This window comes from Buteo buteo, chromosome 5, assembly GCF_964188355.1.
Source record: "Buteo buteo chromosome 5, bButBut1.hap1.1, whole genome shotgun sequence".
NCBI lineage: Eukaryota > Metazoa > Chordata > Aves > Accipitriformes > Accipitridae > Buteo > Buteo buteo.
This window is the reverse complement of record NC_134175.1, coordinates 54,285,483-54,302,599: the sequence shown is the minus strand read 5'-3', so window position 1 is coordinate 54,302,599 and position 17,117 is coordinate 54,285,483. Positions and strand designations below refer to the sequence as shown.

General features: G+C 39.2%; 1 protein-coding gene across 1 annotated transcript; it reads right to left on the bottom strand.

Annotated features, from left to right (window-relative positions):
- Nucleotides 1–7,081: 7,081 nt before the first annotated feature.
- On the bottom strand, nucleotides 7,082–16,877 carry DAPL1 (death associated protein like 1). The gene is made up of 4 exons (XM_075029150.1): nucleotides 16,712–16,877; nucleotides 12,570–12,657; nucleotides 9,613–9,676; nucleotides 7,082–8,059 (listed from the first exon to the last, which is right to left on the bottom strand). Exons 1-4 carry the CDS (start codon nucleotides 16,758–16,760, stop codon nucleotides 7,940–7,942), a joined length of 321 nt encoding a protein of 106 aa, XP_074885251.1. The 5' UTR covers nucleotides 16,761–16,877; the 3' UTR covers nucleotides 7,082–7,939.
- Between the last annotated feature and the right edge of the window lie 240 nt (nucleotides 16,878–17,117).

Here is a 17,117-nt window from a genome sequence, read left to right as displayed (position 1 = left end):
GATTTGGCTACCTAGACTGCCTATGGATTGTGTGTGCCAAAATTAGCTTTTTATATGTATTAACACATAAACCACTTAAATAAGTGAAAACTGTATATACACTTTTCTGAAAGAATAATTGGCCCAATGATTAAGACCTTTTATCTCCTTAGGTTCTCCTGTATCTCTGCTCCTTCTATGACAATTCATCTATCTACACTCAAGCATTCCAATTTCTTTACAGAGTCATTTGAAGAAAAAAAATACAGTATGATGATAGAATATAATGGTGGAAGCAAAATTGCTGCAAAAGAAGGCAGCAGGAAGAAGACACTAGTAACATGTCCTAAAGACCAATCTGAGATAAGCTAGCATTTCTTCTTTGCCACTGAGGCTCCCTCCCGTTCCTTCCCTGTACCAAAATAACTACTATAAACTGGTGCGAAGGGCAGGGTTTGGGTTTGTTTGGGGTTTTTTAGTCTTTTGTTGTTTGCTTTTTTTATTTTAGTGTATTTATTTAGCATAGAGCACCAGTTCAAAAAATGCACTTTAGAAAGTGGAAAAAAGTTTTCCGATCATAAAGTTTATGAGAAGCTTACCATATATGAATTATGTGCTCCAACCTAAATCATAGAATAAGCGACACATGCTTTATATTGAAGAACTACTAACAGTATTTGTCTGGAAATGGATCCCTATGTAGAAAATACTGAACGCAGTAACAGTTTCAAGGGAAAAAAATTATTTTGATTTGTAGGAAATAATGCCTTGTAACACCTTATACTTTGGCAGTCCCCAGGATGTAACAAAAGAAATTTTAAAAAATAACCAATTAATGTCTTGAAAAGCTGAAAGCACTAGAAACATCTGTCTGATGAAAACAGTCATGGAAGTAAGGAGAGCTGTACTTATGGCTAGTAATTTGTGCTGTTTCACTAGTGTATTTTTTCTTTATAGTCCTGTGACAATAGGTCTGACATACAGTATTAATTTATTTTTCTGAAGATTCTGTTGGGAAAGACTGTCTCAAAAGAGGCCTAATAGAGTTCTTTGGTTGTTACAGTTCAGCTCTGTGAGCACACTGTTGAAAACATGAGTGCTACTGACGTCCTTCTCACAAACACACATTTCTTTTTGCCCCACCAAGCTGAAAGCAAAGCATAGTGAAAACAGTGTTCTTCCACACTGTTGTTACAAATATCAAGGACTGTTCTTTAAATGATAATTTGCTTTCAATCAGTGAGCCATAAAAGCAAAACAATTTGTGTGTCACTGGCAGTGTTTGAAGGCACAATGCATACACCAGGCTACTGAAAGGTTGTAAGTGTGCTAGGGAAAATATCAGAGGTGAGTAGTCCTTGTTGCTCATCGTGAAAGGAAAAGTAGCCTTGATTAAAAAAAAATAAATAAAAAAAATTCTGAATTCCTTATCATTCTACCATCCCTACTAGCTTCAAACTTCCAAGTTCTTCAGTTTGTGAAGTGTGAGCTTATTAGTTTAGAACAGTATATGCATTTAAAAAAGCACATGCATGCAGTATATCCAATTTTGCCATCCAAATTTCTAAATTCCTTACAGCCAAGGCCTGCAGAGCTTTGGGACAGTCTGCCACTCTCCTCAACCCCCTTCTTCTTTCTTTTTCTTCATTACAAGTCAAGGTACCAAGGCCAATTTTAGGCTGCTACTAAAGGACTAGCAGCTAGAGTTTTCAACATAATTGGAGGGCTCTTCATAACATGTTAAAGTAGTCTCTTTAGAAACCTCAAAAGACTTTTGTATGGAAGAGTTCAAACGCATACACAATGCAGACAAGCAATTATATGCCTACCCATCTCTGACGGACATCTGTGAACAGCTCCAACAAAATCATCTCATTCTAAATTTGGCTTTTTGACTTGTTTTACTTTTTAAGGCTGAGATCCATAGAATAAACCAAGTTAGAAGTTTTCAATTTCAGCTGGATTTTTAATAGATAATCTTGCTTTTCATTGTTTCTGACCTTTCTTGATAGTAACGTATAAAGAACAAACATTTCAGGCTTGCGTAGCTTAAAGATAGCTCAGAGTTTGCTCCAATTCTTTAACTTTGAAAAAACATACCAAATATGGAAAATTTAAACTCAAAGAATTTAAGAAAGTTATGAACAATGAAAGTAGAAGGTTGGATTTAAATTTTAAAGTCAATCTTCATTTTAGTGACTGTTCTATTTCAGTATACAGTAAATGCATATTGTGCAACTAAAATGATGGCTATTATATAAAACATTTTTTATAATAGCTTAGGAAAAGTCTTAATCATTCCTTTACATAAAAATAACTTCTGAATTAATCACCATTAGTAAACCCAAAATACAAGAGAAAAGCACTGTGTATAAATCAAGTCAGTTTCAGAAATTTCAACCCTTTATACCTGACTGTGGAATATGAAATGCTGTATCCAACTTTTCAGTGTTGCCTGGTAAATGAAACAATGAATTTGTTCTGAAGTAACCACGTTTAGAAACATAATGAAAGCATCTACAAAACCAGCAAATCTTAATTAACTATGTAAATTTACCTGATACCAATACAGTATGCACTTTACCCTATTCCTTGTTCTATGTTTCATCTGTAATTGATTACAGCTGTGAACACAGAGAATGTAGGAAGGAGAAGGAATCAGATACCACTTTTTGTTACCATCAAATTATGCCCTTTGTATTTTTACAGCTTCTAGGGAGTCATGTCCTCTGTGAAATACCAAATGATGCTTTCATAAACTAATCTATTATTTTTTTCTTTGAAACTTTTTCAACAGATTAAAATATACTTCCTTGTAAGAAAATAGCTGTGTTTTCTGAGGCTAGCTCAGCTGGCAGAACCTGAATAAGCTGTAGGGATACAGCAACCTCTTGTGGTAAAAATAGTATACACATAATAATTAAGAACTATTGAAATTTCTTAAGCTACTCTTGATATGAGTCATAAACCTCTATAAAATCTTAAGTGTTAGCAAACAACTGGAGAGTTGGACCCTCTGTTAGTTGGAGAGTCTCTCTTAGCTGGAGAGTCAGCAATACTCAAACTTCAGAATTGTAATAGTCCTTCTCTTCTACTGAAGAATGAACTAAACATTGATAGCCTGTTATAAATGAAGTGCCAGACTGAAATGCTTGTTAATAAAATTATCTAAGAGTTTTTCATTAAAATTCAGCAAGAGTAGAATAGTGGCCAGATTTGACAATAATAATAAGCATGCTATTATGTTGAATCATTCTTCTCTGCATGGCTTTGCTGAATAAAGGGAAAACTATGACTGGTTTCACCAGGGAATTCAAAGTGCCTTTAGAGTTTACAGTAGCTGAGCAAGACTGAAAACAGAGTACACGCCTGGTTCAATAATGTATTCTGCAGAATGCTGGCATAGCAGCAGCCCTTAAGCTGACAGTGGGGAGGACAAGAAACAGTCAGACAATGCTATAGGCCTGGAAGGCAAAACAAATGGAACCCTGGTACCTGCAAAGAATCCCATGACACCTACCCTCTTTAAAAAGATTTAACTCACAAGTGGTCCAAAAGCATAAAGTGCATATTCCTCCAGCTAAACTGATGAGCTGCAAATATCCATCCTGCTCATGCCAAGTAGGAGAGGATAGTCTAGAAGATGCAGGAAGGGAACAGGAGGAATGGCAGCATGTTGAAACAATGGTCCTCAAGGACAGCAAGGTTTTCAAAACCAAGATGTGCTTTACTGTGAACCTGTTACAGGACTTACGCACAACAGGAACAATCACATACAGGTGATTGTTGCAGGTGACACCGATTAGACCAAGGATTTGTTTTTACATTCTAGAAATATACTCCTCTACCACTGAAACTAAAGATGAGCTCAGTCAATGCTTGGGCTTATGTGTGTACCAGTTACCAGAACTTTTAGACTTTGTATAGGAGGGAGAGGTTACTGCACTTGAAATGATTTGCAAATCTGTACGTACTACTTAGAGGAGCAGGCTGAACAAGTACATCTTGGAAGGGATAGAGGCTTTAAACAACAGTTAATATTTATTTATCAAAATTAAGTCTTTCGTTGTAGTTCCCTTATTGTAGCTTCCCAGATCTGCCATGGGTAATTTCTTTGCCATTTCATCTGCTGCAGTTTGACACAAGAGTCAGAAATCACATACTCTTAATTCAGACCTTGGTCTGCACACTTAACAGCATATACTAGAGTTCATTCCAGACCAGTTAAAAACTTGCACACTGCCAAGTTCCCAAATAGCTCTGTCAAGCACCACCCAACGTGGGAGTATCAAGTGCTTAAAGGTAAGGACTCTTCCTTGCCCAAGGGGAAATTCATCCCTGCACAGAAGTCCAGCAAGACATGTATGTCTTACTCAGGCCGTCAAACAGAACGTGTAACATTATCAAGTTTACCAATATGTTGAAACAATCAACATTTACTGAAATCTGTTTTCAGTCATTCCAATCTCTGCAAGGTGATTTGAGGCCTACAGATAAAAACAAATGCATATAAACCAACATTGTGTCGTCCATCAAAATGATGAAATAAAGGATCAACAGAAGAAATAATTTCCTGAAACCATGCCATTCTTGGTGAATGCCTGCATCATTTGTAATAACCCTCATGAAGTCTGAAAATAGGCTTCCTGCAAGGTTTTGATTTTTCTAGCAAGCCAACTCTATTTGTTCCTTAATTTAGCTGTAGTTCATATTTAAATAATGAAAGCAAAGTACTAAATTAAGACTTGAACTATATAAACTCCCTAAACCAGGAATTTTTAAAACCAATTCATTGTAGTATCATCAATGAAGGTGCAAACACAAACTAAAATGACACACAGAATGGAAGGCACAAACAGAATGAAAAACTAAGTTGTCTATTATTTAGAAGCTTGAAATATGGTTTTAGTTTCCTGTTTAGCTCTTGTTATTAAAAATACTATTATAAGCAGGACACCTTAATAAACAGAGATAAATTAGAGAAAATAATGCACCTGACTGCACCTGTCAAAATACAAGTGAGTAAAAGACCAACTTGGGTGAAAAGGGAGTGCTCTTAATTATAAAATATATTTAAGAAGAGTTTAGTTTGTTCTCTATACAAATCTTTCAGATTCCCTCCAAAGACTAGTAAGTGCTATTGACACAAAAAGCAAGTAGCATACCACCACAGGGGACAACATCCTACAGATGCAGGAAATTAAATAGATCAGTTCCGGGTTTTCTTGCTCTGCAAGATACATGTTATAGCGGAAGAGGAGCTTGCACCTGCTCTACGTTTAGCAAAACCTTGAAACTGTGTTTATCAAAATTACACCTCCTGACTTCTTGTTAGGTCCTCTTTTTACACCTGAAAATTTTATACAGGTAGAACGTGGAAGATACTTTACATTAAAGCAGTCTTTCTGCTAGGCTGTTTGGAACTAACATACTGTCACTCCAGATATATATCTCATATACAGATCCTAGGCACTGCTCCAATACATGCATGGATTCATTTTTCCAGGAGGACTGACACTTCTTAGAAGGCACTTAGAAGCATATGCTGAGCCTATGCTGCATAACTCCTGTTGATGCAGCAGACACTATACTTCCAGACCTTGACTTACTGTATATACTTAATTCATCTATATAGTAGCAAACTTGCTAAATGTGCACTGCACAGACTAGTATACAGGACCTTTTAAACAGAACAATTACATCCATAAGCAATGACTGTATGAATACCTTATTTATGTCATGGAAGTAATTTCCTATAGCTACCTTCTACATTGAGCATGCCATCCCTACCCTGAATGTACTACTTTAAACAGTTTAAATAGCATTCATTTAAAAAAAAAACAAACAAACTGCAAAATCAAATAAGGAACTAACAGAAGGGTAGTCAGATCCTTTGGTTTATTCACTGCCACTTGCAGTGATGTTAACGTTACATCACAACACGGGTGTTTACACAAGTGCAATGATAAAGCACCACAGTAACAGGTTGAATTCCTACCAAGCAACTTGCACACAGCTAGGACAGTGATGTTTCCAGCCACTCTACGGGTGTAGGATAGAAATAAGGATCCCAGATATCTTCATTCCCACAGTATTTGAGTAACTCCTCACAGCAGGTTGCCATTTACCACAGTTACCCACTTCTGTCATGTGCCAGGATATGTCCCATCCCTTCCAGGCACCAGGAAAGGGTGTTCAAATGGTTTCTCCACCCAGGTATACGTTAAGCACAAATTGGCCAGAACAATCGGGTGTCTAGTTAATCTAGCATCCAGGGGAAGGCTGGGTGTTACTCAGCCTAAAAGACAATACTTTTCCTACAAGATCTCATTTTGCATTAAATCCTTGGCCAGAATATAAATAAATTTTCAGAAGCAGATTACTTCATAGAAAGTAATGTTCATAAAGGCCCTCAGAATCAGATCATGTAATTTTTTACTAGCCATTGATTTTCTTCAGAAACAAAAAGGGTAAGGATTAGAATTACAAAGATTTTACTAATATTCTTTCTGTAGGGAGCATGTATTAGCCACTGACATGTTAGACTGCATGGTGCTATTTTTGGCCTTGACTGCATGAATAATCATTTCACACATGATGGACAGCTTTAACTCAAATCATGTTTCATCATTTACATTCATATTGATATTCATTTATATACAGTCAACCTGGGGAGTAGAAAGTGTGCTATATATAAAAAGCAGAACTAGCTGTTTTCCAAATCCCGCACCTACAACTTAAATATCCATAAAGTATATTGCTGTAGTTGTCCAGGATAACAGTGACAATATTTTACAAGTAGCTACCAGTCAGTTAAGGAACATGGGAGAAAAACCAGTCGTCTTTTGTCTAACTCTGGGTCACCCACCTGGGATCCCTCTATTTAAGAGGGAGTGTGTTTCATATGTTTGTAATAGATTTCCACTGTAGTCATGTGGAAAGCACACTATAAAAATAAGCCTCATTGACAATAAAACATTTTTAAGCATCACCTTTCATATTAAGTCTATTTGGACTCCTTGACTACAGTTTTAGTGGCATATTCATCTGCAATCACTACCTTAAAAAAAACCAAACCAAACCAAAAAAAACCAGTCCCAGCAGAATTAAATTCAGAACAAGAAGTCAGCTGAGCTATGCAACCAACTAGCAGCAGTAGGAAGAGTATTATCCTCTGGACTGGGCAGGACTGACTATTTCTATTGTCTTTTGCTGATAGTATAAGCAAGCAAGGCTCAAGGATACTTCCTGTACTTGTATTTACAACTATTGCCAGTCCATGCTCAGTCTCATCACTTTTCAGCCTCGTATTCCATTCTACCAACCTTAAATCCCACGGGGGTTCACACAAATAGTCTGTTTTCACTTGGTTCCTCCTACTGTCTGGATCCCAACAGAGGAATCTCTGCAGTGGAGCTTGATTTCCTTATAGAAAGAAATGGAAGGAAAAAAAAAAGTATTTTTTCCACTGCATAGAAATCTCTCCCAGGACTTTCTGAAGTTTCTTATTATTCAGTAAGCCTAAGGCATACATTCAGCATGGAACACCTCAGCCTAAATTAAAACAAAACCTATGCCTTTCAGTTGTGACCTGCTTTCTTAGGATCCTGTTCACTTCAGCTTTGCTATCATTAAATGAAAAGACAAAAAAAAAAAAAAGAAGAAAAAAAGAGGGCTGACAGTTTCCATACTTCAGTCAAAATTCACACAGTAAGTGAAGCTGTTAGACTTCTTGGCACTAATTACTGTACACTAGTAAAACCAGGTTAGACAGAAGCCATGATACTTTAATAAATCCCAAGTACATTTAGTAACTCTTCTTATAAAGTATTTTATTGTCAGTAACAGAAATACAGGAAGATACAAGGCACACAGCTTTTGATCATCTACTACAGTGTGCTAAGGGCTATTTAGAACAGCAACTCACTTTTAAGTAAACATGAGTATTTTAATGAGTATCTTAACATTTCCGTGGCTGTTGAATAATGTAAATTCTTTTAGGCAGTATGAACTTCTCCAAGGCAGGCTGTGGCTTTTGGTGAGCCACTTGTAATGCTGCTGCATGAATTTTGTGGCTCATCTGTAACATTAAAAGAGGGGGAAAAAAAAAAGCTGTGATAGAATATAGCTTTTCTGCTATTCTCTTCCTAAGTTCCATCATATGAAAGTAGTTTAAAAACAGTAGTAAAACCTAACTCCACAAAAAGTTCAAATGATCAATACATAAAACTCATAGTGACTCTGTACATTTAATTGTAATTTGTTTTCAAAGTGATATTAGCCTGACTACCTTCAGTGAACTATTCATTTTTTTTCTTCCTCCCTTTTTTTTAGTAAAAGCAGAGCAAATAATCAGTATGCCAGAGTTAACAGTAACTTGCTTCAAATTCTTTTCTTCCCAGATTCAAAATCATCATCTTTACAGTATCCAATTATCACTTTCTAAATTACTGCGGAAGCTGCATGGATGGGACTCTGGAAACCAACAGGAGAAGGAAATGGTAGGTCAGAAGAAAGGAGATGGGGACAAGCGGAAGAGAAACAGGATGATTTCTATCTGTTCTCCTTAACAAACAAGTCTAAGCAAAAATTCAAGATCTACATGCTAAAGCTATAATCACATCTGTTGATGAAAGGCTTATATTGAAATGATGCAAATGATGTTTTACCGAGCTCTATGGATGAGGAACTCTTGTATGCTTCAGAATCTAAAGACTGCAAGTGTATGAAAAATAGATGGTAACTGTCAGATCTTGAGATTAGCATGCAAATTAAAAAGCTGCTTGTTAAATCAGCTCTTGCGAAGTATAGGTGTAAGAGTCTGCATCAACAGCCTAGCAAGAGATACTGGACAGTAGTTGTAAGCATAGTGATAAAGGGAAGGGTCCATCAACAGCTTTGCAGCACAAAATTTTCAATGATCTCGTAGTATTTCCAAGGGAGAAGTCAAGAAGCTGCTTCACTATCTAATGTCAGCCCTCGGATGAAATAGCTGCATAGGCAGCAACAGTGGAATATGCCGTGCCTGTTGTCTCAGGGATCACTTACAGTAGTTTGCCATTAGCTTACCGCCTTGGTATCCACTGTGCACTTGTCAGTGACAGTACCCACCTCCTTCAAGAAGCTATCTTTCTGCTTCTCCAAGTTGCACCCTTACAGAAGTTAAAGCTATTTCCACAGTGGGATAAAGAATTGACAATTAGGTTTTGTTCTGGGTTGTAATCCCAGCTCTGCCACAAACTTACTACGTCACTGATAATTCTTCCTCACATTTCAATAAATCTAAATCAACATACCACTTTAAAAAAAGGACACACCTTAATAACTTGCTGTACTTTTCTGTAACAGGTATACATAACTACCCTGGGGCTACTTAGTGTTAAATAGGAATGGAATCAAATATAGCAGATTAAGGAGGGAAGACTAGTTACTTTTTTGCCATCTAGCATTTTAGCCATACAACTGCTGAATAAATAGATCATCTCAAGAATATTTGGTGGTAGATGACAAACATACAAATGTTAGATGACAGCAGTTTAAGGAAAATTCACAATTTTTTTTTTATTTTTTTTATGTTTAGCTTTATGAAGAAGCCCTGACAAACATGTATCTTGTTCTTCCAGATGTACTTACTTTGCTCAGCACTTCTGCTAGCAATACACCCATGTTCTGAGTCTCTGAAAAACTGGCAATAGCACTGTAAAGCAAAAGAAAAAACTATTTAGCATTTCTATCTCACAGAAACACTTGTCACTTTCATTTTCCAGACCTAACACAAAACATTTTGTAACAGAAATTTAGGTTTTGCAGCTAAATCCTTTAAACACATTAAAGATTATATGATATTAAAAAAGGTATGCTGCCTCAGAACAGAAAAATGCAAACATCTGTGTTGCAGGCTGTTTTATTTAGATACAGTTTTATACAAAAATCTACATATAAAATATCCTTAAATATCATAAAAGGGACTTTTTTTTGTCCACTGTGGAGTAGCTTCACAGAAGCCGAGTGCTGATATCCAAAACTACAAAATTTGACTCCGTAATTTTCTTGATTCCAGTCTAGACCCATGAAATAAATTGGCCCGCTGCTTTTGGGCATGTTTCCTCTGACAGCAGCAATTTGTCAAGCAAGAACTTTTTGCACAAGATTATCCCATTAACTTCATATTCCGATGAATAACAGCCATGTTACCAATAATCCACAAATAAATAATTTGTGGATATGAAATAATTTAGTTCAGCAACAGGAAGAACTGTGGATTGCACATTCTTCTGATGATACCATTATTTGCAGTGACACCTCTATAGCTAAAACAGTGTTGAGAAAAATCATTATTACCCTTACACATGGAACCAGATACCTTAAATGTGATTCTTGAAGAAGCAGATACTGCTTAAGTTAATGATTCTGTGGATCGGGCAAGACACACTTCCTACTGAAATTTCAATTTAGCAATCAATAGTTTGCCACACTGACAAATATAAGTTATTCAAGATCTCTTTATGCCATCAGATAACTATGACTATGGAAAAGACAGCAGCAAAACTACACCCAGACAACTAGCAATCAATGAAAATAAAAACCTTCTAACTCCAGAAAAAAAACACAAACCACCCCCCCCAAGTTATTGAAAAACAACAACAAAAATCCCAACACACCAAACTTTGATTCTTTTGCTTAAATAATGAGGTATAGCCAAATGTAATGTATTGTCAGAAAACTGTCAGGCAAGCATCTAGTTATTAACATGATGCATTACATTCTATTATGCCGTATATTACACAGCAACTTTACAGCAAGCATGCTTTTTTTAGAACTAAATCTCAAAGCTCAGCTACTGCCAAGACCAATCTCAGCTCTGAGTAGCCACTTTAAGCTACGACACTGACTTTAAGCCTCTCAGATAATCTCATCTGAATAAGAAACTTGGAGGCAATGAATCTGTATATGACAGCTACTAAGCTACTTTACCACATTCTCTGTGACTTCTGTGATTGCAACCTGACAATGACATCCATCATCCCAATAAGGTATGTATACTATATTGAGTAACCATTGATTCTGGCACAGGGAACTAGTAAACAGGAAAGAAGTCAGTGTTACTGGCTCAGCTTTGTTCCAAAAATTGTATTGTACGTTAGTGTCCTCCAAGCCAGTGAGGAAAAAAACATACAAAAACCTACAGTGGTGATTTCTGTAGCCTGCCAAGAAATAGTGCCAATAGGTCAGTGTTAAATATGGCTAAACCCAGTTAATTTAAGTTATCCAGCCGATTACAACATTTTGTGGGGGTGGGGTGGGGGGAGTGGAAATCACATCTTGGTCCAAAAACTGAGTTCATCTGTCAGTCTAGTCACAAGCGTCCGTTTTAACTCCTGGCAAAATAGTCAATTTTACAACAACATTACTAGATTACAGTACTTTGGAGTGAGATACTATGACTGCAATGTACACACAGACAGTCAACTGAAAAGGAAGCCTTCTTGACAGCACCTAAAGATATTCAGAAACACCAGAGGTAAATCTGTTTATGAAAAGTAATATAGGAAACTTCTCTCCAAATCTCAGTGTGGGAAAAAAAGTGGGATTCAAAACAAAGTCACCCAGACTGCTTACCTATCCTGTCTCATCCAGGCTTTTTAAATGGTTACCTGCGTACTACAGAAACTCCATAGCATAGGTGGCTCCTTTCTTACAGGTAAGAAATAACTGATGTCCTTAAATCCCCAGCAGTGAAAGCAGTAATTCACAGCTTTCAGGGTAATTCCAAGATATGCTTTAATAAAGACATGATTCTAGAGCTGCTCCTAGTTTGTACAGGCCTCTTCAGCAAGCCCAGAGCAAGCTATCATGAGGACAATACAAAGACTGCTTGAAGGGAGTTTGGGTCTTATGAGATACAACAGAATATTTAATCTTGTTTTCTTTCAGTTTATTTTTATGCATAAAACTAGTCCCAATTTGGCACTACAGGAGAGGCACCTGGACAGAAATCAGAGCCCAATCCTACAGGTAAAAATATTTGCATACAAGTGCTTTTTCATAGTAAGATGACAAAGTCACTTTTAAAGCAACAACATACATGTTTCCCACCCATACCTAATAAAGTAACACTCAACAGTTTCCAAGGGAAGAAACAGCACCCCAGCTCCAAGAGGAGAGCACAGTCTGATCTTGGTGACTCTTAAGAGCAGGAGATGAGGGTTTTGTCCGCTTTAGAATGAGGACAGCCTAAAATTCATTCTTATTTCAGTGCAAACTGTTTGACCATTACTTTATTAGGTACAGGTAGACGATACATGGTTTTGATTTCTGTTCCATAACACATGATGATAGGGAAGACATTCAGCCCTTGTCTTTCATTGCAAGGCATTGTCCTTAGGTTTTGAAGTTTGTTTTTTGCTTTTTGTTGTTTGCTTGTTTACACTGATGATTACCTCAAAGTTATCTTTTATCTATAAATCACACAAGTTAATTTAAGAATTGAACTCTTCAGAGATTAAGAGTTGTCTTTGTTTTCAACCTTCAGCCCATTACCTATGAGCTTTAACTATGGGGCGGGGGGAACAAGACCTGCAATGCAATACCTCGTTTTTTCTTTTCCTGGAGCTTTAGCCTTTTTCTCAACAGGTCCATTTTCTTGCTTTTTAGACACTCTCATACCTCCAGCTTTAACTGCAAGAAGAGAATAGAATTTATGTAAAAGTATCTACAGAATTACATTCTACATTACTTACATTTAGAGAAGAAAAAATACTTACACCCCAGATATTTGGTAACAAGAACACATCTTCCAATATTTAACTCTACGTTTAACTTTTGAACATGCACATACACAGAAGTAAGCCAAAGAGATCCAACAAAGACTTTACACTTCTGTGTCATAGCATACCCAATCAGTTTCCAAATACTATAATCAAGAAGTCAGAGGGGTTTTGGTCACTGCTTAACTATATTAAATCTTAACACCTTATTATGTTAATATGCACTCTTCCCCCATAATGTCTGATGTAATAGTTTCCATTTTAATTTTAAAGCAAAGCAAAACAAACCTCTAAACACTTTCAGGTTTTCAAACAAAGTCACCAACAGCAAAAAAGGTTACATAATTTGCCCGAAGTATTTTAGAATAAACCTAATAATGCAGAGAAGAACCAGCAGCATACTCATTTTGTATTTGTGTTCTAGCATGTTTAATTATATTTTATTAATATATCTGCCAATCACAAAACCAATTAGCACTAATTAAGCTATAGATGACCTAACAATAACAATCTATGTTCTGAGGCATGTCAGAAAATTCAATTCTGAACAAAGAACATGTAAAGTTACCTAAAACATCTTGTTGAAAGAAAAAATACCCTCATGACCAGGGAGAAAGTATAAGTTTTAAAACTGTGAGAGTAAGAAAGAAGAAACTTAGTATGCATTTCTCATTATTTTGAAGAAGTTGCTTCATCTTACAGCAAGGTTCCAATTCTTATCATGAATAATCAAGACTACAGTTTTCAAACTCAAATATTTGGGGACGGGAGTGAATATGGAATGGAGAAAAGCTTCAAGAATTACTCAGATAGCACAAGAAATGTATTTGGCCATTTTCGGGGGAGCAGATGTGTCCATCTGTAACACCCATTTTCTACCAAATGTGACTACTCACCTTGTATTCCTGGTTGGAGGTTTAGTTTTAGAAACAAGAATTCCCCTTCAGTCATGTCCAAAGCAGCCTTACAGTGCTGGAGTTGTGCAATATCTAGACTTGGCTTTTCTTTTCTTTTCAAAATTACATATATACAGTTAATTATACTGCTGTATAAGCAGCAAATGAATTGCCTAGCCATCTTACAGCTGCAAATACACTAGAGATCTAGTCTGAACCAAGTTCTTTCGGGAGTCTAACTGCAAAATGAAAACTCTCCTCTGAAATGGAAATGTCGACCATTTCTAATTACCTACCAGCAAAGAGAATCAAGATTCTAAACACCCTTGGCTGACAAGGTATGAAACTTTTCCTTGTCTTTGTAAGCAGGGAGATAAAATGAGAGGCACCTTTAAACAAGAATGACAAAGGATTTAAAAACAAAACAAAACCAAAACAACAAAAAAAGACAAAACAAAACATAAAATACCCTGGACTATTTCAAGATGTTAGACTGATGTCTTCTTGACATCATGTTCCCTTTCTAACAAGTTCATCCAGAATGCCAGAGCAAGTTACCCCAAGTATTCTTCCACAGCTTCTTTGGTGCTTAGATTTGTTGCATTTTTAGGAATGAGTCAAACTGCAACTGGGAATCCAACTAAAATTTTGGAAATAGTAAAGAGACCCCATAACTGAACCTAAATCCATGACTTTTGGTTTGGAACCTTCGCTAAGCACACATGCAGGATTGGTGATTTCTAGATACAAGCATTTTTTACAGTTTTAATTTAGCAGGATTAAGAGATCCAGACACACAGGGAGGCAAAGACATTTTAACACTATGAAGCTTTACAAAAAGCACAAGGTGGAGCTGAGGTGTTGGGCAGGAAGGAGAGATATCCAAAATGGGAAAAGATAGTATTTAAATACTAAAGTGGCCAATCAGGAATTGTGTCAACTACCAACAAGCCCACAGAAGAAAGTTATTTATAATGATTAGAAATAATGCAGGACTTACTTCAATCTTTTCACTGACTTTAAAAAAGCTGCTAGTAGCAGCTGTCAAACCTCCTCATACACATCCATGGCAGTGGCATAGTAAAACATGGATGTTTCTGGAATCCACCAGAAAGCTCTTTTGTAATTTGTTTTTTTCAAAGCAATTAAGAGAGATGTCAAAGTTGTAATATAGAGTTCAATTTTTGGATTTTTGTAAGTGCCTTGTAAGCCATGTAATCTAACAGTTAAGAGTTAAGAACTAAGTGCCAAAATCTTTGCTAATTTCCATTATTTAAAACACCATGTATTTTTAAAGAAAGAAAGGAGGAACATCCCCCTTCTTCACCCCCTTCTCCCCGCAAAAAACCAAAGCCAAACCCAAACCAACCAAACCCAAAATCCCAAACTGAAAACAATGGCACCGAGCTCTTTTGAATCCCGAGGTTACTTGTGGATACCATGGTCAGAATAAAGGTGCCCACCCTCAACCTGCTTTGTTCCATAAGTGCATAGTTGAAAACTTATTCCTGCCATCCCTACTGCTCTGCCAGAGATGATCACCTCCACTGTAGTGACAGATAAGCCTCACCAAGATGCTGTTTACTGCTATGCAAATTAAGAAAAAACAGTACCTGCACTACGTCACCAGCTGCAGTGGTTTAAAAGCCCTTTCAGGTGCAAGTCCCTGCCACACACAACAGACACAAAAATCCAGGAAAGGACTAGGGACAAATGAAACTGAAAAAAACTACTTACATCACGAATTCATCTAAAAGCATGCTTAAAAAATAAACTTTCAAGAAAACAAAACAGATTTTAGGGGTACAATGAGACACACAAGTTATGCCTTGCGCTTCTCAGGCAATAGCTACTCCTAATAAACCACAGGGGACGGGGATGGGACGGGGACACAGGACGGACCCTAATCGGTTTAGGCTAAGCAGGGGCTGTACAACATTTCTAAAGGCTAAGTCTACAGCAGCTCTGTACATGTACCCAGTACACGCGGGAAACAAACAAAATACCAATGCCAACTCTGATTTGAGATCCTAGCAGCGCACAATTATCGAATAGGCAAGCAGAGGAGTTGATTACTGTCTGCATGCATTTCAAATTCTCCAACAAACCTAGGCAGGCATTTAAACACCAAGTATCATATCGTTACGAATCTCCTGTTATGTAGAGCAGTGGTTAGAGTACCACGTTGAACGCTTATCAGCCTGTACTCAAAGGCACCGTTCAGTCAAAGAAAGGACTCCAAGGGGGAGCTGGGGGAAATAAAAAAAAAAAAAGTTTTTCGCATTGCAATAGGAGGCGAGGAATAAGGCTGGAACACAAAAAAAAAATATATATTTTACGAGAAGATTGATACCTACTTCTCTCCCTATTACTTGATAACACATTCCTGATTAAAAAAGCAGCCGAACTTCATGCCGCCCTGCTCTACCAGGTCCAGCGTCAAAGCAGTTCAGGTTTAAATTTAATGGAGCCGGTATAGCACCAAACATGGAGGTGCGGGAACCCTGGATGAAGCGGACAAGGCTGAGCACGACAGACTAGCTTCCACGCCTGCCCCAGGGCCAGCTGAGCTTACACGGACGCTTCAGAACCGATCCTCCCGCAAGAAGGTCCGGCTCCGGGCCCCGCCAACCCGGCAGCGCCGGGGCGGTCCCGCCCTCCCGAGCCCTGCCCGCCGGCACCGCTCCACAGCCCCTCAGGCCTCGGGAGGGGCAGGCGGGGAGCCCGCAGGGGCGGGAGCGCCGGCTGCGGCGGGGCAGCGCGGCCCGGTCCGGTCCGGTCCGGCGGCTCCGCCGGCTCCGCGGACGTCGGGCGCTATCGGCAGCCGCGTTCGTCGAGGACGGCCGATTTCGGGGGCCGCAGCCCCTCAGCGACCGGCCACGCTGCCCGCGGGGCCGCCGCCGCACGGCGGCAGCTGGCTTCCCTCTGCTCGCGGCGCGCCCGCCGCGGACCGGGGCGAGGAGAGGCGCCCGCCCGCGCCGAGGAGCGCGGCGGCCGCGGAGGGGGAGCGTCTCTCACACCGTCTTCCCGGCGCAGGGAACCCGGCGCAGCCCCAGCCCCAGCCCCTACCTGCAGGAGGGCGCCCACCCAGCGGCGAAAAGCGGCGTCTCCGCGCCATGGCGGGGCCACGCAGCCACCGCGGACGCGCACCGTGCCGCGGAGCAGCGCCTTTCTGCGGCTGGAGGCGGGCGCGGGGGCGTCTGAGGCGGCGCCTGAGGCGGCACCTGAGGGTGAGGGCGGCAGCGGCTTCTGCGGGGGCAGCTGTGTGGCGGGGAGCGGGTGGTGGCCGTGGCCGCAGCGAGGGGGAGATCCGCTGAGGGGGGCGGGAAGGAGCTCGTAGGAGCGCGCCGGAGAAGGGTTGTGGTGACTGGGGCGGAGGCTGTAGCGACTCATCGGGTGTTCTGTTCCAACAGGTTAACGCCGCGCTGAACTCCCGGCAACTGACTGAGGCGGCAGCGCTGGAAAAACAGACTGC

What these genes read in the sequence shown, in the direction of transcription:
- DAPL1 (XM_075029150.1), bottom strand. Translation starts at nt 16,760, where the DNA reads ATGGCGCGGAGACGCCGCTTTTCGCCGCTGGGTGGGCGCCCTCCTGCA. An exon ending in GGGTGGGCGCCCTCCTGCAG is followed by an intron (nt 12,658 to 16,711) that starts GTAGGGGCTGGG and finishes CTCTTCTTGCAG; the next exon opens with TTAAAGCTGGAGGTATGAGA. An exon ending in TAGCAGAAGTGCTGAGCAAA is followed by an intron (nt 8,060 to 9,612) that starts GTAAGTACATCT and finishes TTAATGTTACAG; the next exon opens with ATGAGCCACAAAATTCATGC.